The 24,513-nt window shown below is 40.9% G+C and overlaps 1 protein-coding gene across 39 annotated transcripts in view; it reads right to left on the reverse strand.

Annotated features, from left to right (window-relative positions):
- NEB (nebulin) overlaps nucleotides 1-24,513 on the reverse strand; it is a 130,169-nt gene that overhangs the window by 79,640 nt on the left and 26,016 nt on the right. For all 39 annotated transcript variants that reach the window (XM_052793054.1, XM_052793055.1, XM_052793062.1 and 36 more), the window contains exons 27-55: nucleotides 23,821-24,132; nucleotides 22,102-22,308; nucleotides 21,303-21,407; nucleotides 21,034-21,141; nucleotides 20,348-20,659; nucleotides 19,386-19,592; nucleotides 17,736-17,840; nucleotides 16,809-16,916; nucleotides 14,971-15,282; nucleotides 14,617-14,823; nucleotides 14,030-14,134; nucleotides 13,023-13,130; nucleotides 11,896-12,207; nucleotides 11,499-11,702; nucleotides 10,910-11,014; nucleotides 9,993-10,100; nucleotides 9,313-9,624; nucleotides 8,461-8,664; nucleotides 7,998-8,102; nucleotides 7,796-7,903; nucleotides 6,288-6,599; nucleotides 5,439-5,642; nucleotides 4,976-5,080; nucleotides 4,774-4,881; nucleotides 3,266-3,577; nucleotides 2,029-2,232; nucleotides 1,566-1,670; nucleotides 1,364-1,471; nucleotides 104-415 (exon numbers count right to left, since the gene is read on the reverse strand). In XM_052793054.1, coding sequence (XP_052649014.1) covers nucleotides 104-415; nucleotides 1,364-1,471; nucleotides 1,566-1,670; nucleotides 2,029-2,232; nucleotides 3,266-3,577; nucleotides 4,774-4,881; nucleotides 4,976-5,080; nucleotides 5,439-5,642; nucleotides 6,288-6,599; nucleotides 7,796-7,903; nucleotides 7,998-8,102; nucleotides 8,461-8,664; nucleotides 9,313-9,624; nucleotides 9,993-10,100; nucleotides 10,910-11,014; nucleotides 11,499-11,702; nucleotides 11,896-12,207; nucleotides 13,023-13,130; nucleotides 14,030-14,134; nucleotides 14,617-14,823; nucleotides 14,971-15,282; nucleotides 16,809-16,916; nucleotides 17,736-17,840; nucleotides 19,386-19,592; nucleotides 20,348-20,659; nucleotides 21,034-21,141; nucleotides 21,303-21,407; nucleotides 22,102-22,308; nucleotides 23,821-24,132 — 5,424 coding nt within the window. The remainder of the gene's footprint in view (nucleotides 1-103; nucleotides 416-1,363; nucleotides 1,472-1,565; nucleotides 1,671-2,028; nucleotides 2,233-3,265; nucleotides 3,578-4,773; nucleotides 4,882-4,975; nucleotides 5,081-5,438; nucleotides 5,643-6,287; nucleotides 6,600-7,795; nucleotides 7,904-7,997; nucleotides 8,103-8,460; nucleotides 8,665-9,312; nucleotides 9,625-9,992; nucleotides 10,101-10,909; nucleotides 11,015-11,498; nucleotides 11,703-11,895; nucleotides 12,208-13,022; nucleotides 13,131-14,029; nucleotides 14,135-14,616; nucleotides 14,824-14,970; nucleotides 15,283-16,808; nucleotides 16,917-17,735; nucleotides 17,841-19,385; nucleotides 19,593-20,347; nucleotides 20,660-21,033; nucleotides 21,142-21,302; nucleotides 21,408-22,101; nucleotides 22,309-23,820; nucleotides 24,133-24,513) is intronic.

The following is a 24,513-nucleotide window of genomic DNA, read 5'->3' on the forward strand; positions in this document are numbered from 1 at the left end:
AAAAACACTATATAAGAGAGACAGTCTAAGAAGCTTCTGTAGTTTATATTCAAAGGAAATTACATACATGTCAGAATTCCAATGCTTATCAGCAAGTACTCACATCACTCTGTAGATCATAGGCTTTCTTAGCATGGATAACATCATTCTGGTCCGGCAGACAGACCCACTGATGCAGATAGTGGCGGTAATCAACATCGCTGACCAGCTCCTGACATTTCTTGGCCAACACGATCCCCAGCATGTCCACTGGGCTACTGAAGTGTGTCTTTGTCTTCTCAAAGGCTTTCTTGTACTCCCTGTCACTCTGGATCTTGGCTACGTGCATCGACCACATCATCTTTGGATCATCCTCTATGTTACGGGCTCCGATATGGTGGCCAAGCTGCTTGCGATAGCCTTCTTTATACTTGTACTGTAGGCAAAAAAATGTTCAGTGAGTTTTAGTTTAGTTCTCTTTACGTCCGTAGCAGCCCCTGCGGCACAACCTCCAGACAACTTAGCATCTGAAACCACAGAGACTTTAGAATAAGAAAATATTCAGCTGATGAACTGCAGCACACAGCTAAAGAAGGATTCATGTAATTGTCTGCATGATAAGACTTTCACATTTTTGAAGACACTCCCTGTCCTACGTATTAAGAACTACTACTCAGTACCTGCAAGCAGAAAAAGTCACCAAAATACAGCAGCTATACGAAAGGTCCAAAGTTCAATAAACATCCTCTACAAAAAGAATCAGTTAGTGACCTTCAAGCATGATAGCAAAATAAACTCCTATTCAATAAGTTCAGGAGATAAAAATTGTAGAAACATACAGACAGAACTGGAACTGTAAACAGAGACACTAAACACATATATATAAAATACATTTTTATATTAATGCCTAATTATAATAAAAAATTATTTATGTTTATACTGCCTTTATTTTTACGCAAAACCTGTTTTGGGTTTTCTTTCCTAAGGTCCAGCTCAGCTGTGTAGCTGCAAAACCAGGGGACTGCAGACTGGCAGTACTGAGGGCAGCACACCACCTCAAAAGTCTACTCTGTTGCAAAAGGAGATGCTCCCACAAGCCCAGGAGGGACGCTGCTTTGGATTATGTCCGTCACTCAGCTCCCACAGTTACTCTCTCCACACCATCTATGCAGACCCTCGCAACGCTGCACACCCATAACATGCAGGGACACCTACAGGCAGACCCCCCAAAACCAAAACATTTACGGACTAGCTGATTGGTAATGACAGGTGAGATCTCCGTTGCCTCCATTCGGCTGAGGTTGCAAACCTGGGGCTTCCCCTGAAAGAAAGCACCTGGAAAATGTCCGGTAGCACGTGCTGCCAAGGCCTCCTGTGTACTTACATCACTTGCAATGTCTCTGGAAGCTTTAGCAGACTTGATAGGAATGGCATCTGCTCGCATGTCATAGCCCTTTTTCTTCTCTTCCTCCATCGCAAGCTTGTACAGTTTCTGAAAGAAAAACAAGCATTCCCCTCAAGCAACGCTGCTTCTCGGGCCACAGCAGTGTCCAGGACAGACACTTAACCCCAGCTCAAACACCTACCTCACTGAAGTTCACTTTGTTCTGCTGGGCTAGCAAAATACCAGGTGTATCCGGCATAATGTGAACGCTGGTTTTATCTTTCTCCCAGGCTGACGTGTACGCGCGCTGAAAAAACGAGTACAACGTGAAATAAGATCACGCAAGCACAGGGCAACAAACCCAAAGAGCAAACTAGCTCAATGAACTGAAGCAAGGGGCCTCTACTTTGCACGGACTCAGGAACGCCTTTTCTTCTCCCAAAACTTTCCAACGCTCCACCCTTTCCTTGTCTGCACCGCACCCAATTACTGCTCCAACCACACAAAACAGAATTTGATCTAAAACAAGGAACACAAATCCCTCATGCAAGAGGGGGGATGCAATTCCCCCCTTGCAGAACCCAGGCCCTGGAAGGAGAGAGCCCAACGTCCTGGGAAAGGAAGGCGCTCGTTTCCTTCATGTTGCAAACACAAGGAAAACTCACTTGGTTCATAATTTCGGAGTTGTGCTTTGCCAGAACCATAGGCATCGAGTCAGGAATGCTCGTGAATTTGATGGTGTCCGGGTGTTGCCGATACTTCTTGTCACTCAGGATGAGGCTCGCCCTCTTGTTCTTCTCATCGTCCAGCGAACCACTGGGGGACCAGCCAATGCCCCTCAGCCACAGAAGGTCGGACTTGTACACATTCTGAAGGACAGGCAAGGACACAAAGCAGCTCAGCAACCTCCTCACTCCATGCAACCGCTACTCCTACCTAGGGAAGCTCTGCCTACCAAAACACATTCCCCTGCGTCAACCCACCAGCCACCACCACAGGGACTCCCATTAAATGCGGCTCCCCGTGCCTACAACAGCACAAGCAGGTGCCAAGCAATCCACAAACCTTCCCCCTACATCTTATTCTCCCCAGGAAAGACCTGCCCCATTTGGCAGGCTGCAGCTGGCACTGGCACAGGAGGAGCCTTATACCTCATCACCTAACGCTCTTCATACCAGTTGCCACTGCACACGTGGCTTGCCTTTGCCCACCCTCGGTCCTCCAAAAGAAAATATTTGACTCTGTTGCCCTTCCCCTGCCATACACAACTCCAGCCACCTGCCGCAACTCTCCCCCACAAATGCTCAAGGCAAGACAGGACTCTTCTGTGACCACAAACTATGACCCTACACAAATTTCATCCCTGCCTATTCTTGACAAAATCTCAGCAAAAAGAAAGCTGGGCTGCTGAGATCTCTCATGAACTGAAAAATGAGAAATTAAAGTAACCTCAATGAGAAAGGCTGAAATTGAAAATGTGTTTTCAATAGAAACACTGGGGTAATTGTTTTAAACTGAAAGAGGGCAGATTCAGATTAGATATTAGGAAAAAATTCTTTACTGTGAGGGTAGTGAGACACTGGAAGAGGCTGCCTAGGTAAGTTGTGGATGCGCCATCATTGGAAGTGTTCAAGGACAGGCTGGATGGCACTTTGAGCAGCCTCATCTAGTGGAAGGTGTTCCTGTCCATGGCAGGGGAGTTGGAACGAGATGACCTTTAAGGTCCATTCCAACCTGAAACATCTGCGATACTATGATACAGCAAGACAGAACAGCCACCACACAGTCTCGGTCTCACAGAATCAGCCTACATTTATGCTCCCCACCTGGACCTTCTCCAACAAAGGAACAGAATGCAGGGGAGACTTCTCGTTTTCACACAGCCAATAAAGAACAACTTACATCGCTCTGAAGGTCGTACACTTTCCTGGCTTGTACAACATCGTTCTGGTCCGGCAGACAGGTCCACCGATGCAGAAGATGCTTGTAATCAATGTCACTGACCAGCTCCTGACATTTCTTGGCCAGCACAATTCCCAGCATGTCCACTGGGCTACTGAAGTGTGTCTTTGTCTTCTCAAAGGCTTTCTTGTACTCCCTGTCACTCTGGATCTTGGCTACGTGCATCGACCACATCATCTTTGGATCATCCTCTATATTTCGGGCTCCAATATGGTGGCCAAGCTGCTTGCGATAGCCTTCTTTATACTTGTACTGCAGGGTTAAAGAAGCTCAGTAAGTTTCAGGCCAGCTGTCCTCCCTTCTGACACTATCCTGCAGCAGTGCCTGTGAGCAAGTGCTTTGCTCATGGAGCCTCGCAAGATCACCACGTGGAGAGGCGTCTAAGTGCAGCATATCCCCACTGTGTCCTACACTTCCATCCCACCCCGCGCCTACACCGGGCCACAGGAGGCACATGGAGGCCCAGACGGCAACTCCAACCAAGCTAGCTCAGGAACCAGGAGCAGTGCATGCCAGCAGACAGGGTCTCCACACAACCTAAGCAGCCCCACTTAGAGGCCAGCTCAGCAGCTGGGATGCAAAACTCAGGGAAAACCACAGGACTGCTCCAGCAGGCAGCCTGGGCCTCATCCTGCACAGCCCTGTCTGCACTCACCCACACAGCCCACAGCAGCTGACACTCTCCACTGCACCAGGCTCTCCTGCACAGTGCTCAGGAGTCTTTTCTCCCAGCCCAGTGTGTGTCCTCAGCTGCAGGCCTATATTCACTAAGCTTGGGAAGTGACAAGGGGCAACACGACACTTTTTCCCCCTCCTCTTACTGAAATGTCAAGCAAGACTGAGGAGAGATTGAACACATCTCCTCACAGTAAGGAACAAACCTGAACTACAGAACCTCATAGGAGAGAGTAAATTAAGCTCCTGCAGAGCTGAGCCCTGAAGAGATACTCTGGGGCACAGTAATGACGGGCCTGCAGTGACCCCAGTCCAGATGGAAACGGTTAATGCCCCGGTCATAACAAAAAACTTGGTCTGGGTTTTCCTTCCTAAGGTCCAGCTCAGCTGTGTAGCTGCAAAACCAGGGGACTGCAGACTGGCAGTACTGAGGGCAGCACGCCACCTCAAAAGTCTACTCTGTTGCACAAGGAGACGCTCCCACAAGCCCAGGAGGGACGCTGCTTTGGATTATGTCCGTCACTCAGCTCCCACAGTTACTCTCTCCACACCATCTATGCAGACCCTCGCAACGCTGCACACCCATAACATGCAGGGACACCTACAGGCAGACCCCCCAAAACCAAACATTTACGGACTAGCTGATTGGTAATGACAGGTAAGATCTCCGTTGCCTCCATTCGGCTGAGGTTGCAAACCTGGGGCTTCCCCTGAAAGAAAGCACCTGGAAAATGTCCGGTAGCACGTGCTGCCAAGGCCTCCTGTGTACTTACATCACTTGCAATGTCTCTGGAAGCTTTAGCAGACTTGATAGGAATGGCATCTGCTCGCATGTCATAGCCCTTTTTCTTCTCTTCCTCCATCGCAAGCTTGTACAGTTTCTGAAAGAAAAACAAGCATTCCCCTCAAGCAACGCTGCTTCTCGGGCCACAGCAGTGTCCAGGACAGACACTTAACCCCAGCTCAAACACCTACCTCACTGAAGTTCACTTTGTTCTGCTGGGCTAGCAAAATACCAGGTGTATCCGGCATAATGTGAACGCTGGTTTTATCTTTCTCCCAGGCTGACGTGTACGCGCGCTGAAAAAACGAGTACAACGTGAAATAAGATCACGCAAGCACAGGGCAACAAACCCAAAGAGCAAACTAGCTCAATGAACTGAAGCAAGGGGCCTCTACTTTGCACGGACTCAGGAACGCCTTTTCTTCTCCCAAAACTTTCCAACGCTCCACCCTTTCCTTGTCTGCACCGCACCCAATTACTGCTCCAACCACACAAAACAGAATTTGATCTAAAACAAGGAACACAAATCCCTCATGCAAGAGGGGGGATGCAATTCCCCCCTTGCAGAACCCAGGCCCTGGAAGGAGAGAGCCCAACGTCCTGGGAAAGGAAGGCGCTCGTTTCCTTCATGTTGCAAACACAAGGAAAACTCACTTGGTTCATAATTTCGGAGTTGTGCTTTGCCAGAACCATAGGCATCGAGTCAGGAATGCTCGTGAATTTGATGGTGTCCGGGTGTTGCCGATACTTCTTGTCACTCAGGATGAGGCTCGCCCTCTTGTTCTTCTCATCGTCCAGCGAACCACTGGGGAACCAGCCAATGCCCCTCAGCCACAGAAGGTCGGACTTGTACACATTCTGAAGGACAGGCAAGGACACAAAGCAGCTCAGCAACCTCCTCACTCCATGCAACCGCTACTCCTACCTAGGGAAGCTCTGCCTACCAAAACACATTCCCCTGCGTCAACCCACCAGCCACCACCACAGGGACTCCCATTAAATGCGGCTCCCCGTGCCTACAACAGCACAAGCAGGTGCCAAGCAATCCACAAACCTTCCCCCTACATCTTATTCTCCCCAGGAAAGACCTGCCCCATTTGGCAGGCTGCAGCTGGCACTGGCACAGGAGGAGCCTTATACCTCATCACCCAATGCTCTTCATACCAGTTGCCACTGCACACGTGGCTTGCCTTTGCCCACCCTCGGTCCTCCAAAAGAAAATATTTGACTCTGTTGCCCTTCCCCTGCCATACAGAACTCCAGCCACCTGCAAAATGCTCAAGGCAAGACAGGACTCTTCTGTGACCATAAACTAGGACCCCACACAAACTTCATCTCTGACTCTTCATGACACCAACTCTTAGCAAGATAGTACAGCACCACACAGTCTCGGTCTCACAGAATCAGCCTACATTTATGCTCCCCACCTGGACCTTCTCCAACAAAGGAACAGAATGCAGGAGAGACTTCTCGTTTTCACACAGCCAATAAAGAACAACTTACATCGCTCTGAAGGTCGTACACTTTCCTGGCTTGTACAACATCGTTCTGGTCCGGCAGACAGGTCCACCGATGCAGAAGATGCTTGTAATCAATGTCACTGACCAGCTCCTGACATTTCTTGGCCAGCACAATTCCCAGCATGTCCACTGGGCTACTGAAGTGTGTCTTTGTCTTCTCAAAGGCTTTCTTGTACTCCCTGTCACTCTGGATCTTGGCTACGTGCATCGACCACATCATCTTTGGATCATCCTCTATATTTCGGGCTCCAATATGGTGGCCAAGCTGCTTGCGATAGCCTTCTTTATACTTGTACTGCAGGGTTAAAGAAGCTCAGTAAGTTTCAGGCCAGCTGTCCTCCCTTCTGACACTATCCTGCAGCAGTGCCTGTGAGCAAGTGCTTTGCTCATGGAGCCTCGCAAGATCACCACGTGGAGAGGCGTCTAAGTGCAGCATATCCCCACTGTGTCCTACACTTCCATCCCACCCCGCGCCTACACCGGGCCACAGGAGGCACATGGAGGCCCAGACGGCAACTCCAACCAAGCTAGCTCAGGAACCAGGAGCAGTGCATGCCAGCAGACAGGGTCTCCACACAACCTAAGCAGCCCCACTTAGAGGCCAGCTCAGCAGCTGGGATGCAAAACTCAGGGAAAACCACAGGACTGCTCCAGCAGGCAGCCTGGGCCTCATCCTGCACAGCCCTGTCTGCACTCACCCACACAGCCCACAGCAGCTGACACTCTCCACTGCACCAGGCTCTCCTGCACAGTGCTCAGGAGTCTTTTCTCCCAGCCCAGTGTGTGTCCTCAGCTGCAGGCCTATATTCACTAAGCTTGGGAAGTGACAAGGGGCAACACGACACTTTTTCCCCCTCCTCTTACTGAAATGTCAAGCAAGACTGAGGAGAGATTGAACACATCTCCTCACAGTAAGGAACAAACCTGAACTACAGAACCTCATAGGAGAGAGTAAATTAAGCTCCTGCAGAGCTGAGCCCTGAAGAGATACTCTGGGGCACAGTAATGACGGGCCTGCAGTGACCCCAGTCCAGATGGAAACGGTTAATGCCCCGGTCATAACAAAAAACTTGGTCTGGGTTTTCCTTCCTAAGGTCCAGCTCAGCTGTGTAGCTGCAAAACCAGGGGACTGCAGACTGGCAGTACTGAGGGCAGCACGCCACCTCAAAAGTCTACTCTGTTGCACAAGGAGACGCTCCCACAAGCCCAGGAGGGACGCTGCTTTGGATTATGTCCGTCACTCAGCTCCCACAGTTACTCTCTCCACACCATCTATGCAGACCCTCGCAACGCTGCACACCCATAACATGCAGGGACACCTACAGGCAGACCCCCCAAAACCAAACATTTACGGACTAGCTGATTGGTAATGACAGGTAAGATCTCCGTTGCCTCCATTCGGCTGAGGTTGCAAACCTGGGGCTTCCCCTGAAAGAAAGCACCTGGAAAATGTCCGGTAGCACGTGCTGCCAAGGCCTCCTGTGTACTTACATCACTTGCAATGTCTCTGGAAGCTTTAGCAGACTTGATAGGAATGGCATCTGCTCGCATGTCATAGCCCTTTTTCTTCTCTTCCTCCATCGCAAGCTTGTACAGTTTCTGAAAGAAAAACAAGCATTCCCCTCAAGCAACGCTGCTTCTCGGGCCACAGCAGTGTCCAGGACAGACACTTAACCCCAGCTCAAACACCTACCTCACTGAAGTTCACTTTGTTCTGCTGGGCTAGCAAAATACCAGGTGTATCCGGCATAATGTGAACGCTGGTTTTATCTTTCTCCCAGGCTGACGTGTACGCGCGCTGAAAAAACGAGTACAACGTGAAATAAGATCACGCAAGCACAGGGCAACAAACCCAAAGAGCAAACTAGCTCAATGAACTGAAGCAAGGGGCCTCTACTTTGCACGGACTCAGGAACGCCTTTTCTTCTCCCAAAACTTTCCAACGCTCCACCCTTTCCTTGTCTGCACCGCACCCAATTACTGCTCCAACCACACAAAACAGAATTTGATCTAAAACAAGGAACACAAATCCCTCATGCAAGAGGGGGGATGCAATTCCCCCCTTGCAGAACCCAGGCCCTGGAAGGAGAGAGCCCAACGTCCTGGGAAAGGAAGGCGCTCGTTTCCTTCATGTTGCAAACACAAGGAAAACTCACTTGGTTCATAATTTCGGAGTTGTGCTTTGCCAGAACCATAGGCATCGAGTCAGGAATGCTCGTGAATTTGATGGTGTCCGGGTGTTGCCGATACTTCTTGTCACTCAGGATGAGGCTCGCCCTCTTGTTCTTCTCATCGTCCAGCGAACCACTGGGGAACCAGCCAATGCCCCTCAGCCACAGAAGGTCGGACTTGTACACATTCTGAAGGACAGGCAAGGACACAAAGCAGCTCAGCAACCTCCTCACTCCATGCAACCGCTACTCCTACCTAGGGAAGCTCTGCCTACCAAAACACATTCCCCTGCATCAACCCACCAGCCACCACCACAGGGACTCCCATTAAATGCGGCTCCCCGTGCCTACAACAGCACAAGCAGGTGCCAAGCAATCCACAAACCTTCCCCCTACATCTTCTTACTCTCCCCAGGAAAGACCTGCCCCATTTGACAGGCTGCAGCTGGCACTGGCACAGGAGGAGCCTTATACCTCATCACCCAATGCTCTTCATACCAGTTGCCACTGCACACGTGGCTTGCCTTTGCCCACTCTCAGTGCTCCAAAAGAAAATATTTGACTCTGTTGCCCTTCCCCTGCCATACAAAACTCCAGCCACCTGCAAAATGCTCAAGGCAAGACAGGACTCTTCTGTGACCATAAACTAGGACCCCACACAAACTTCATCTCTGACTCTTCATGACACCAACTCTTAGCAAGATAGTACAGCACCACATAGTCTCAGTCTCACAGAATCAGCCTACATTTATGCTCCCCACCTGGACCTTCTCCAACAAAGGAACAGAATGCAGGAGAGACTTCTCGTTTTCACACAGCCAATAAAGAACAACTTACATCGCTCTGAAGGTCGTACACTTTCCTGGCTTGTACAACATCGTTCTGGTCCGGCAGACAGGTCCACCGATGCAGAAGATGCTTGTAATCAATGTCACTGACCAGCTCCTGACATTTCTTGGCCAGCACGATTCCTAGCATGTCCACTGGGCTACTGAAGTGTGTCTTTGTCTTCTCAAAGGCTTTCTTGTACTCCCTGTCACTCTGGATCTTGGCTACGTGCATCGACCACATCATCTTTGGATCATCCTCTATATTTCGGGCTCCTATGTGGTGGCCAAGCTGCTTTCGGTACCCGGTTTTGTATTGGTACTAATTGAATGCAGAGACAATAATTATCATCTCTTTTCATGCTGTAATTTAAATTTCTCTTTTATTAATATAGTGGTTAATATATTTGCATCTAATATATTTTAATTTTTTGCATATTTTTCCAACATTTTTAATGTTTTTATTGGAAGTCCAGAAGACATTAACTGAGTATATACTATCTCATTGTAAATTGTTGTAAGTAATTTAATTAACTTTACATCATTAAGAATTACACAACATCTGGGGAGGGCAGCAATATAAGACTGTTAAAATTTTATACCTCTCCTCCTTTTATATAAAAAACATCTTTATCCAAAAGTGTCTACCAGCTCTATGCCTCGCTATTATTTTCACTCTGTAAGACTTACTTCACTAGCTATGTCTCTGGATGCCTTTGCTGACTTGATCGGTATAGCATCAGGAGGAAGATCATAGCCTTTCCTCTTCAGCTCTTCATATCCTAACTTGTAATGTTTCTGTTGGAGAAGGATTCAAAGTATTTATCACAAATAATCTCTCTAGAGAGTTTTTCAATACTACAACTTTCCTCCCCTGACTCTTGAAAATAAAGCATGAGATTCCAAACACAGTTTCATTCATCAAATTAAATTCCATAGCTTGCTCTTAATAATGTGTATTTTGTTACTGATGATACAAAATACTTGAAAATTACTATCTGTATGTTTTCTGATTAACTCATTCGAGATCAATATTTTCTTTTAGTTAACATATTAATCTGAATGATTCAGAGTCTTCTACAGAGGTGAATAATAAAACCCCATTATTCTCTACACCCAATTTCAATTGCAATTATTTTTGTCTTCTTGAGTTCTTACAACAGAGCTGCTAACATTTCTTTACCTTTGCATGTAGTCTGTATTTGTTTCATTATAACCAGGAATTTGATGTAAATTACACAATCCTAAGTAATTCTAAAGAGGCAAATCAATATAATCAGACATTTTAACAATAATGACAGGCTTACTAAAAAGTAGTGAACACATATGTACAATGGTAATATGATCAGTAGGGATGAAAGAGAAAACTGCTAACTTGCGTTGAATATTTTTTTGGTATTTTTTATATTCTCGCAACTCTGATTCCTAAAATAAAACTGTATTTTAGCAGTTCCACTTGGGCTTCCCAGTGCATAACAATTTTCACAGGAAAAGATCACAGGTCTGCTTACAGCTGTTAGAATTGCAGAATTACTCTACTTTTTAAACTAAAGGCACGATGGGTAATTCCAAATTCCGTAAAAGAAACATTGTGGAGACACACTTACATCACTTGTGTTAAGTAAGTTTGATTTAGCCAGCAAAATTTCAGGAGTATCAGGCATGATGTGAACCTGAGTCTTGTCCTTGTCCCAAGCCTCTCTATACAGTATCTGAAAAGAGACACAAACAAAAATACCTTGTCTGATAAAAGGCTTACATGCATAGCAGTAAATTCAGTTTACCTTTTCTCTACAGTAGCAAAGCAAAGATGTACTATGCAAGCATGAGTGATGTAAACAACACAAGGTATTAAAATCAAATAATACAATGACTTATTACTGAAATACCACCTCTTTTTCTTCTCACATCTACGAAATGTCAAGGAAACAGCATTATGACAATACATTTACATACTAATAAGGGTCTCATTTATAGTTATTACTCATTTATAGTTATTATAGTTACAGCACTAGAGACCTTAATCTTCTGAACAAGTCCTAGCAGTTATTTACAACTGAGCAGTAAGGCACTAATTGTAAACATCTGGTATTTGTATATTTTAAGCACATGTTCTGATATGGAGATCTTTTTAACAAATGTATACTAATGCATTCATTTATTGAATCACTTGTTCTGTCTCTAGAGGCAACTTACATCACTTCTATTTTTGGCATTAGATTTTGCTAAAGTGATATCCATGGCATCTGGGATACTTGTGAACTTAATAGTATCTGGGTGCTGCCGGTACTTCTTTTCACTCAGTATTTCAGAAGCTTTCTTGTTCTTTTCAGATTCCAAAGATCCTAAAGGACTCCATCCAAGCCCTCTGAGCCATTGTAGATCTGACTTATATACATTCTGTTAAGGAAAAAAATCAAAACCATAGAGTATTATTTCCCTGTTCATTTATTAAACCATATTAAAAGACTAACTGGTATTTTAGCTTCAATCTGATCTATACTGGCATCAAAAGAGAGTTATTAAAGATACTTTTCAATAAGCAGTAAATATCTTACAAAAAATACATTAATTAAATCCAGAGGGAGCTTACATCACTCTGTAGTTCGTAGACCGTCTTTGCCTGGGTGACATCAATCTGGTCTGGCAGACAAGTCCAGCGGTGCAGCACATGTTTGTAGTCTATATCACTAACCAATTCCTGACATTTCTTAGCCAGAAGAAAGCCTAACATATCCACGGGCATATTAAACTTTGTCTTCCACTTTTCAAAATCTTTCTTGTACTCTCTCTCACTCTGCATCTTAGCTACTTGCATAGACCACAACATCTTAGGATCATCCTGTAAGCTGCGGAATCCAATGTGATGTCCCTGCTGCTTGCGGTAACCTTCTTTGTACTTGTACTAAAATTATAAAGATTGCATTATTGAAATTACAGGAAGAAACAGACAATGGTAAAATATATAAGCAAAATATCAATATACTCTCTCAGTTCAATGTTTCTCATTACCAATGAAATGAGCAACTTGTTATGGCATGTCCTGTAAAGTTTTAGTAGCCCCTTAATTAATGTGCATTACTTGATATCAGTGAATGCCCTCCCTGGGAATGAACAGAATCCCTGGAGAGGAAGAGTGCATGGCTAGAAGAATGGTCTTCTGTGCCATCTGATTCATATAGTCATACTGTTCAGAACTAAATGCTGACACACTGAAATATTTTGATTAATAAAATAATCAGAAATGAAAAAAGCAGATGCTTAAGCATTGGAATCATTTCCTAATGATTAATAAGATCTCTTCCATAAATGCAGGAGTTGTATTCATACCAAGTGATGATAACAGCAATACATGTGTCATCACTATTTCAGAGTTGTAAATAGGATTTCTCAGTATAGGCACTGGGATCAGCTAATTGGACCAAATTTGCTGCTGCTCTGAAAATGCAACATCCAAAAGAGCAGACAACTCCTAAATTTGTATGACTAGCCACTTCATGGATGGACCACAATCTCTGGAATTGTCAAGATGCCAGAGCAACCCTTTTTAAATTTTTTTCTTCACTGACAAGAACAGATCAGGAAAGAGTTTTGTCAGCAATTTTGTTTTTTACTCCAAGCCACACCTTAGCAGAGAGGTGTATCTCAATGTAGTGCGACTCTGTAGGTTATAGCAACTTGATAAAGTGTATGTCATATTGAATTAGAAATGTTGCTTACATCACTTGCAATGTCCCTTGAAGCTTTGGCAGCTTTCACTGAAATGGCTTCAGGTGTGAGGTCATAGCCTTTCTTTATCATTTCCTCCCAGCCAAGCTTGTATAGTTTCTAAAATTGAAAACAATATTAATTAAAAAGTCTTAGTAATACGTAAGTCACCTTCTATTTAGATATGCTAATGATCCATATTACCAAATTCTGGTCACCTCACAAGCTTCAGTTACGAGAGAAGGGCTACTAGAACATGAACTGAGAAATGGGAAACTGTTAAGCAAGGAACGCAGGTCTTCCAAGTCTTAGGCTAGTGACTAAATAGTTTTTCGTTACTGCAGCAGCTTCCTACTATATCTTATCTTGGGGATTTGAAACATATATATATTTCAAATTCCCCAGATATCTGGGATAACTGAAAACTCTTCAATTGGCTTAATAAAACTTATTAATTAATAAGGCAGTAATGTAGCTATTTAATAGTCAATTCAGTTTGTGCACAGTTGATTTTACGTACCAGCACTTGCAAGTCAAAGATTTGCCTCTGAGCAATCATGCAAAGCAATATTTTACACTGGCACAATTGCCGCTTTCTCATATTTGAAAGCTGACAGAAAAGTTAGAATCACTGCATGCATTTCTTTTCCCATATGTTAAGTTAAAAATATACACAATGAAATTTTAATTTGATAGTAAAGAATTTTTAACATGTTTGATTTCTATGGTAAGCATAGAGTATGTATGGACTATGCACATCCAGATTTCAAAAATAGGATTTATATTTTCCATACACTATAAGGTAATTCAGGCTGTTACTTTGCTAGCCTGAAAATGGCACTTATTGCTACTCTGAAAATATCACTCATGTAAAAATTCTAGCCTCTGTTCTAAATCCCCCATTCTGTTTCTTCTAACTTATACAAATTCATTACTTATTTTGAAATGGGAGGCACCTTTCAATTTGAAGAAAGTAGGTATTAATTTAAAATGTAATAGGAAGTATTAAAAAACTCTACCTGACTGTAGTTCGCCTTGTTCTGTTTTGCCTGTAGAATATCTGGTGTATCTGGCATCACATGAACCTGAATTTTATCCTTCTCCCAAGCTTGAGTATATGCATGCTATTGAAAAAAGTAACATCAGATGTGTTAATATAAATGACAAAGGGTGGCTCTTTTGGGGTTTTCACCTTTCCATTTGCACCCTTTGGATATGGATGCGTAAAAAGATGAAGGTGCTGACTTAGATTTATTTTACTATGTAATGACCTAATCCAGAATCAGCTGAATTAGGACCCAGTCTTGCTTCTAATGAAGTCAACTATCAAGATTTTCAGGGCCAGTAATTTCTATACAAGAATGAGAAGAACAGAGGTTGGAGAAGTAGCAATGAGAAAAATGAGAAAAGATTTATTTAACCAATGCCATTTATCAGTAACTGAGTGTTTCATTAAGAAAAAAAATGAAAAAAGATGAAACTGTAAGTGACACTTGTTTTTCCCAGGGAAACACTGCAACATAAAGGTGGTGACAGAGACTTATAGACTGTTTATTCAAATGGATTATATGTGAATGTCTACCTAATTTTCCCCATAAATACTCACTTTGTTCATCATATTTGCATTCTGCTTTGCAAGGACCATGTCCATGGCATCATTCTGTTTTGTAAACGGGAACATGCTGGGATGCTGGCGATATTTCCGATCACTTGCAATTTCTGTGGCTTTCTTAGATTTCTCCACATCCAGAGAACCAGCAGGACTCCAACCGATACCTTTGAACCACTCATTGTAATCCTGCTTGTACTCATTCTGCCAAACAGAACACAACAGGAAATTTTACAATTTACAAATGGCTCACACAAAATAATTCTGTTGTTTCCAAAACACAGACATAATGAAAAAAACAGGGGAAAAAAAGTCACAGCTGTGAATGACACAAAGAAAACAGAAACTTACATCACTTTGTATCTGATTCATGTTTCTGTACAGTTCTAAACTCATTGCATCTGGTAGAAGCATATATTGGTGAATCAGTCGTTTGTAGTTAGTATTGGTTACGCGATCTTGTGCCTCCTTAGCTGCCACAATGCTGAGTGTATCAGAAGGCGTTTGGTAATGTGTCTTGCTCATCTCATAAGCCTTCTTGTATTCACGATCAGACTGCATCTTAGCCACTTGCATATAATGGACAAGTTTGGGATCATCCTGAAGGCTGCGGAAGCCTACAAGTTTTCCCTTGTCTTGTTCATAACCTAATTTGTATTTATACTGTAAAGAGAACAGAGACAGAGACTTCATTAAACAAATGAAGTTCTACTTCATTTGTTTAATAAGAAATATCTATATTGTAAGGAAAAAAACCAGAGAACTTAGATTAAAATAAGGTTTTTACATTGTTAAGAAAACATCACAAAGCATACAGAGGTGGTGGCTTTGTCCACTTACTCTCAGGGTGCACTCTAAAGCAAAACAGATGTCTAGCATCCCTTTTAAAAGCAGTATATTTAAAATACTTTCTTAATAAATGAAATTTCCTTACAATAGTTTATTCTGGTCCTGCATAAGGTTCAATGTAACCTGGCGTTCAGTTGCTCTCTAATCTCATTATAAATGACACAATGAAAGTATGAAACACTGACAGAAAGCAAAAGGCAAAGGAACACAAAAGATCTCGTTTGCTGAAGACAGTTCTTTGGAAAAAGTGCACTTTTTATTCTTTTCACACTATAGTTTCAAGATACCCATATTAGCTCTAAAATGAGTTATCACAAAACACTATAACCAAGGTACATTAACCCACACAGTTCTCTGTTACTATTGCTATCCTGCTTCCAATATTTGCTTTGGGTAACTATTTTTGTGGTACTCTGCACCATACTCAGAATACTTGAGTTCATTTCTAAAGACTTAACCATAAAACCAAACATTTAATCATCACTTCCATTAGGTTCACTTGTACAAATGATTTAAAAATTCAAGACACTTCCCAAGATCTTTTGCATTTTTTTTAACAAAACCAATGGTTCAAATTCTTAACCCCTTCCTCAACCTCTAATCAACCCTGGACAATGAACTACACAGACCAAGTATCAAATCCTTTTTCCTTCACTGCTTACTGCTTGAAGAGAACTCAGAATGGAAGTATCTTCCTCTCAAACTTAGAGCAGTGGCAGAGCAAATTGCCTTTGCAGTGGCTGCAACATCCCCTATGTTGTCAAAAAAAAATGGTGGGTTAAATAACATGTCCTCAGGCCCTAACTGCACCCCTTTCTTAGGCTGGATTTGCCCCTGCCACAGCAAAGCCCTCATCACTGATACACAAAGGATTTCAGAATGGTCCTGATTTCAGAAGCTTGTATTCTCTGCATGAAGAAATTTAATGGGACTTTCACCAAAGGAATAAAGATAATTGTACTACAGCAGTAAAAATAATTTAAGTCTGTATCTGTTCTTTTCAAATACTTCTAAGAATGACCTCTGAACATTCTGTCTGAACTACAAATATACAACATACGTTTATAAAGTATCCAAGCACCATCACACTGAGGAATGAACTGCTTTTTTTTTTTTTTTTTCCCTAAGAGTCCCTCATATATCTCCTTACCTTTCTAACAAAGAAATTGTTCTTTAACCCTCCTAGAAAATGTATTAGAATATTTATCAAATATGTCGGAATTATTTACAAGCAAGAGAACAAGGAGACTTCATATATTTGGCATATAAGACTGAATTGTGTCAAGAAATGAATGTTTTACAATATCTGAAATGGATCATCTTTTCTTTCAAAAACTTACATCACTAGCAATATCCCTAGAAGCTTTGGCAGCTTTAATAGGGATAGCATCAGCTCTGAGATCATACCCTTTCTTCCTAGATTCTTCAAATGAAAGCCTGTACATTTTCTGTGAAAAGAAAGAAGAGAAACATCCTTTAAAAAAGCAAAACACAGCACACTCACTTAAATAAAAGTCTATTAATTTTACATGATAACTTGAAACACAGACTACTCATATGTTTAGCATTCCTTGAACAGTTGTTTAAGGCACTCAGGGACATAAAGAGATGAATGTTTCTTCAAAATTAACGCCAATCCTAGTATTCATACCTCAATGCAGCTGTACTGCACTATAATCAGTAACAATAACCTATAACAAAAGAGCAAGAAATTGCATTTGTTTCCCACATGCACAAGTATTGGTGAAAAGTTACACCTATAAGGATGTCAGCCTTTTAAAAAATGAGATAAATATTTCTATTTCTGTGTACATTAAAGATGTGCACAATTACAAACAATACTTTATTTAGCATATGCAGATTTAACAACTGGCTACTGAAAAACTGTCTATAATATCACCTGTTACTGAAAGAATAGGTTCAATCTGCAAGAATTTTGAATCCAGTACAAAACTGTGCATGGGGAAATAAAATAATAAATACAGTAACAAACAAGGATAGTACTCAAACTCTACTATTTTGTTAGTAACTATTATATTTTAATGACCTACATGAACATCATCTGCCTATAAATATCATGGCTTTTTCTTGGCAACTTTTGGTATTTAATTTTGGTGAAGAAAGAGGAAAAAGGAAAACAAATAGCTTTTTGTGAAATTACTACAGGTTAGCAAAATGAGAATTAGGGAGACTTCATATGCTGTCATCTCACTTCTCCCTAATAAAAAAACCAAGAGCAACGTCATAGTCTTACAAACAGTACTCACATCACTTAAATTAAAGGCATTAGCTTTTGCTAAAGCAATCTGTGGAATATCTGGTGTGATGTGAACTTTCTTTTTGTCTTCTTCCCATGCTTGTTTGTACTTGTGCTGGAAGGATAAAAAAAAAAAAAAAAAAAGAGATGTCAACATAACCAAAAAATTAGATAAAACAATTTAAAATAATATTTCCTATTTGAAATATAAACTTTTGTTACAATGATGCAACTACTAACATGGTAGGAACATTTGTCTTTTTATTTTAGCACTTAAAAGCAGTGTGAATCAGTATGAAGTTAATTGTGTGAGGCCGAAATAAAACTGGAAGAAATACCAATCTTGCTAGAGTATTTTATTGCTCATCTCTTGCCCAGCAGTGTAGTCAAGCACACTGAACCACAGAAAACAATAGGTTTCAAAATATACTGGGTCTGGCTGGGATGGAGTTAATCCTCTGCATAGCAGCCTGAACAGCGCTGTGTGTGAGATTTGTGACTAAAACAATGCTGATAACATACTAATGTTTTAGCTGTTCCTGAACAGTGTTTGCACAGTATCAAGGCCTTCTCTGTTTCTCTCTGTCCCCACAGTGAATAGACTTGGGGGTGTGCAAGAGGTTGGGAGGGGACATAATCAGGCAGACGAACCCAACTAACCAAAGAGATAATCCATGCCATATAACATCATGCTCAGCAAATAAAAAGGGAGAGGAAGGGGTATAGGGAGGTTAGACATCTTTTGCTCAAGAACTGGCTGGGCATCAGTCTACCCGTGGGAGGTGGCAAGCGATTGCTTTTGCATCACTTGTTTTGTTTTCTTTCTCTCTTCTTCCACTTCTCCTTTGCTTATTAAACATTTTTTATGTTGACCCACAAGGTTTTTTTGCTTTAACTGTGCCTTTCCTCTTCCCCCAACCCACTGTGGAGGAGGGGAGGAAGGGAGCGAGTGGCAGTGTGGTGCTTAGCTGCCTACCAGGGTTAATCCACAACTAAAAGCCAAGCCAGAAGGTATAAAAAAAAATTGTTAGAGGTAGAAGATTATTAGTTTATCTCCTGGAAAATAAGTATCAGTTGAGAGAGGCAATAGAGCTTTTCTTAGAGGAAACAGAACTAAGGAAAGTGCACATAAGATTCTGATGGTCCCTGTAACTACAATGCACATGAAGTCTAGACTTTTCTAAAGAACACCAGCAGATTACATCAGTTCAGCAGGAGAATCAGAAAAAAAAAAATCTCATTATAAAAGCATTCATATCATGAAGCAATTTCATATTAACATAACAGGCATCAGATGAAACAGACTCTACATTTAAAAGTTTAAATCCTATTTCCAAAAGGGATCACTCCAGTATTTTTAGCCCCTAGATTCAAACTACTAGAAGTCTATAATCACTTATCTTGGGTAAACTTTATTAATAAAATGTGACCCCCAGGTCTGTCATTATATGTATTGCCTAGAAATATTAGTGTTATGCTTTGCTTTCAGGTATATCAAAGGTCTATTAAGATGAAATACAATGATAGTCAAGCATATTCATTAGCTGCCAAAATTGATGATTTCCAAAGCTACGCATACAATAAGATAGACTATTACATCAGGTGTGGTTTGTTTCTTACTTCTGCAAGCTTAAATTAATTTTGATGAACACTTTCTTACCTCATCCATGATTTTAGCATTATTTAAAGCTAAGACCATGTTCATGGAATCCATAGGAACAGAATACTTCAACTTGTCTGGATGCTGGCGATACTTCTTTTCACTAACAATTTCCATCGCCTTTTTGTTCTTCTCAGCCTCCAGGGAGCCCAGTGGCATCCATCCAACACCCTTCATACTTTCATCATATTCTGCTCTGTATTGATTCTGGAGGCAGAAAGATAAGAAAATAATCAGATGCACGAAAAAGTCCGTAAATCATGACACTTCTTTCTGTGTTTAACGAATATTAGATTTCAAATGCACTTATTCTACAAAGCAAACAGTATCAAGATGCATTCAGGGTTTATTTAGAAACACATTTGTTACAGTGATGCCTGTATTTTATTACTCCACCTTTTATACAATGTTCAGATCCTCCTTATGATGTATACAGATTGCTCACATGAGATTACATACTAAGGCCCTCTTGAAGAAGGGGATTATCTTGAACTACTATACTGAGAAAAAAAGGCCCTCCTCTCTAGAGGTTAAACATCCCAGAAAATCTGAGACTATAGCTACTTAGCTGGTTTCCCCTTCTTCTGAAAAGGTATCTTTTTGGAAGTACAAGATAAAACTATTAATGAAAAGGGAAGCTTTTCCTGTTTCAGCCTGCACACAGCTATTGCTCCTGAAAAGCCTGACGGGACAATGTAAGCAGTAAATATCCATTTCACTTTATACATAAAAGTACTTATTTCTGAGCCCAAATACTTTAGCAACAGGCATAATTTAATATTTCAGAGTCTTAGAAAAATACAATGGCTATCATTGCTGAAGGTCTCATTTCATTTACTACATTTTAGTATACAACTGAACTAATTTCACTAAGAAAACAGTACTATTTATCTTACAGTATGCTTTCATAAACTAAGCATCATTGTATTCGCAATGCAAAGGTTGAAGAACCTCTCACTTACATCACTTTGTATCTGCATCATGTTTTTGGCTAATTCAAGACTCATAGCATCAGGCAAAACATTGTAGGTATGGATCAAGTTTTTGTAGTTTGCATTTGTAGCCGCTTCCTGTGCTTTCTTGGCTGCCACAACACTGACCATGTCAACTGGAGTATGGAAATTAGTCTTTGACTTTTCATAATCTTTTTTGTATTCACGATCAGACTGCATCTTAGCCACCTGCATGAAGTGCACCAGCTTGGGGTCGTCTTCAAGGCTACGGAACCCAATATGCTTTCCTTTCTCTTTTTCGTAGGCTAGTTTGTATTTATACTGACAGCAGGAAAGAGAGAGAACAGCAAAAACTTAAATCAAAAAAATGCACTATTAAACTCAATTTTATCTCTGAAAACATTTGTTCTTTTTCATCACAAGATACCAGGTTTAGTCATTTAAACATACACAGTCTTACAAAATAGCCCACTGAACACAGGCACATGAAGCTCAGCAGCTTGCTGAACAAAGAGCAAAAAAGCACAATTCAGTTTAACTCCACTGGAGAGCAAGTACTGCAAAGGTTTATCCCATCAAGCATATAACTTAAACCTAGACAACTCAAGATGCTTAAAAAACTGCTTTTGCACATAACAGCACTTCAAAAATGTTCTTTGCAGCTACTCCGAGTACTATCACGCAATCAAACTTACATCACTTGCAATGTCTCTGGAGGCTTTGGCTGCTTTTATTGGAATAGCATCTGGCTGCATGTCATAACCTTTCTTCTTGTCTTCCTCCCATGCGGCTTTGTAAAGTTTCTAATTTAAAATGTAAAAGAGAACAGGTACTCCATTATGAAGGCAGAACTACTGAAGTACCCTACATCTCAATTAAAATATTTTCAAAAGACATAAAATTTAAACCAATGTTTGATCTATGCAGCCAACACTGAATGCCCACTGTAAGCATGGTAACTCACATTGCTCATTGTGACCTGGTTCACTCTAGACTGCAGAATTTCTGGAGTATCTGGCATAACATGAATGCTGGTCTTCTCTTTGTTCCATTTATCAGTGTAGAGCCTCTGCAATTACAAAGTAATATTTAGCATTGAAAAGGCATTGTGCTCATAAAATAAGACCTTGCTTTTGTTTTGCTCATCTGCAATGAATAATATTTTACAGTAAAGTTCCATAAGCACTACAAATAATCTTCAGAAATATAACTGCTGAGTGGCAATATTATATTCCTCCTCTTTCTTTAGTACTTTATTTGAGAAATTTGCAAAGTATGTTTTGATAACTAATAAATAATGAAACTGAAAGTTTTCAGTCTGCATTCTACCCTGCCTTAATGAAAGCATAATTATTTTTTTTTTCACACACCCCCTTTCCATGCCAAATAAGGATCAGTCGTGTCCCAGATAACTAGGGACAAATTTAAAGAACTCCACTTTTCAGGGAAACTTGTACAAAACTGACAATTTCAGGGTTTCTTCAGCTCACTGATTATGAATACTACTTTCTGCAGAAAAAGAGCAAAGGTTACCAAATCACATACACAAAAGAGAAATCTTTAATCTTTATAAACAGAAAAGTCCCTTAATTATGAATACAGTCTGAGGCTTCCATCATCTCTTAGTGTCCAGTCTTAACAAAGAAAACCACTACACCCATTTGAAATTCTAATTACTTCAGTGGGAATGCACCTGCCCCACAGTTTTGCAAGACAAAGATCCAATCTCTGGTTCAGTCATGATCATCTGAACAACTTCTCACCTTATTCATGGTCTTGGCATTTTGCTTAGCTAGCACTTGTTCCATTGCATCCATTGTAATAGAGTACTTCAGCTTGTCTGGGTGCTGACGATACTTCTTCTCACTGAGAATCTCTGTAGCTTTTTTGGCCTTTTCTACATCCAGTGACTGAATTGGTATCCAGCCAACTCCTCTCAACCAGTTATTAAAATCTGCTTTGTACACATTCTTTTAAAAAATAAACAAGGAAAAACACAATGAGACAAGGAAAATTAGAATGCCTATATACATAAATGCAGATAAGACCTTAAAACTTCTCCTGGTCATTCATTTTTGAAGGACAATTTAGACAATCCTATTATAACTGCTACTGTTTTCCAAATTTTTAGCATAACATTAACAACTATTGATGTGGTAGGCATAAAGAAATTCTTTTTACTAAACCAATGTGTAGAAGTCACACTACAAAACAAATGCACACACCTTAGAACAAATTTTGAGTGGTAAATATGAAAATCTGACAAAAATAGAATAATTTTTTTAAATTACACTCTTGTTTGTTAGTAGACTTGGTTCACAGTAGAATTAATTCGGAGAAATTGTTTCAACAACTTCTGCTTAATGGCCTGGTTCTGCACAATCTTGAATAGACACCATTCCTATTTAATCATACTTTATAACATGACTTTTAGAACAGATAAAGGCACCAAAATGCTGCGAAAATAAAATCTATTCCTGAACTGCAGTGTTAGAAGTAACAGGGAGAATATGAGAGTCTGAGAAAAAGACCATATACTTTCATAGCATGTGTATTCAAGGCAAAATTTCTTTGTCCTCAGGCATCATGCTTCTCTCCTTGCAAACATCCTGAGTTAGACAGCCAAGCAAGGTCGGCCAACTCAGCAAAGCTGGGTAAAAATACAGTGGGGAAGCAAAAAACTTGAGATGAAAATTTCTGTATTTGAAAAGAACAGTGTCTAAAGATCAGATCCTTTATCTGTTGGCCAATGGGAACACGCACATTATTCACTCCAAAGAATGCTTAGAATCTGAAGAACAGTTTCAATCAGATTATTAATGTTTTGGGGAATTTCAAATTTGTCAGAGGACTGTTAAATAATGCAGATTAAACTAAATACTTTCTGGATAAAAAAGCAGACCCTAAAGTTACACTATTGAAAAAAAATGGAAACAAGTCACAAAACTTAATGGAAACTACAAAGATTTTTTTATGAATCCTTCTCATGTATGGCATATGCATCTGTTGGAGGACAGAGGCAGGAAGGAAAAGTGAACAAAATAAATAAATCTCAAATCCCAAGATATAATACAAACATACATAATGTATATTTTCAGTAAACTTAAATAAAATATGGTCAGAATTTAGACTCCACGTAATGTAGCATCTCTGACAATACAAATAACAATCACGGTAATAACACATCAAAATTACAAATTCAACTACAAAAATACACAAATTAGAAAAACACGTTCATTTTCTGAGAATTAGCCAAACATGTAGAGATACAAAGAAAGTTCTTACTTGCTAGGTAAGTTCCCTAGAATTTCTCTGCTACACGTAATTCTGATAATCTCTGGAAAATACAGGGTTCCAGACCAGACATTTACATCTCAATCTACTGTTAATCCAATATAGTTAATTTTTTAACCTTAAAAGGTTAATAGTGTAACACAGTCATTATGAGAAGAAAAAAAATGAGCTGATTAATCATTACATACATCACTCTGAAGCTGCATCACATTCCTTGACAGTTCCAGATTCACAGCATCAGGCAAGAGTGTGTAATTGTGAATTGGCTGTTTATAACCAGTGTTTGTAACTGCTTCCTGGGCTTGCTTGGCAGCCATCACACTGAACATATCCAAAGGAGTATGATATTTGGTCTTGGTAACTTCGTAATCCTTCTTGTACTCACGATCTGATTGCATTTTGGCCACATTCATGTAATGAACAAGTTTAGGATCATCCTGCAGGCTACGGTATCCAACCTGTTTGCCTTTTTCTTTCTCATATGATTCCTTGTACTTGTACTAGAGACAAAGGAAAAGGAAGCCTTACCCACTTTGGAAAGAGAAAACATACCTTTGATAATTTTAATACTTTGAAACTCAATATTTTAACAACTGCAGTTCATTCGATAAACTCATAAATTGTTTTTCAGACAGGATTATTTAGGTCAAAAAAAGGAGAGGATTTCTGGATTTCTAAGCTTGTCTTGACCCCTGGTATAGATCTAAACTTAGATATGCAGTTACATGCCCTCCCTCACCATTGGCTCTACCATATTATATTTTACTGTCATAGTCTTCTAAATCCCAGAAACATTCAGCTTTTGATTAAAAGACTAGCATAATAATAAATTATTGAAAAGCCCAAGACTACCAAACAATTAGATACCCCAATACTCAGCT

This window comes from Harpia harpyja, chromosome 7, assembly GCF_026419915.1.
Source record: "Harpia harpyja isolate bHarHar1 chromosome 7, bHarHar1 primary haplotype, whole genome shotgun sequence".
NCBI lineage: Eukaryota > Metazoa > Chordata > Aves > Accipitriformes > Accipitridae > Harpia > Harpia harpyja.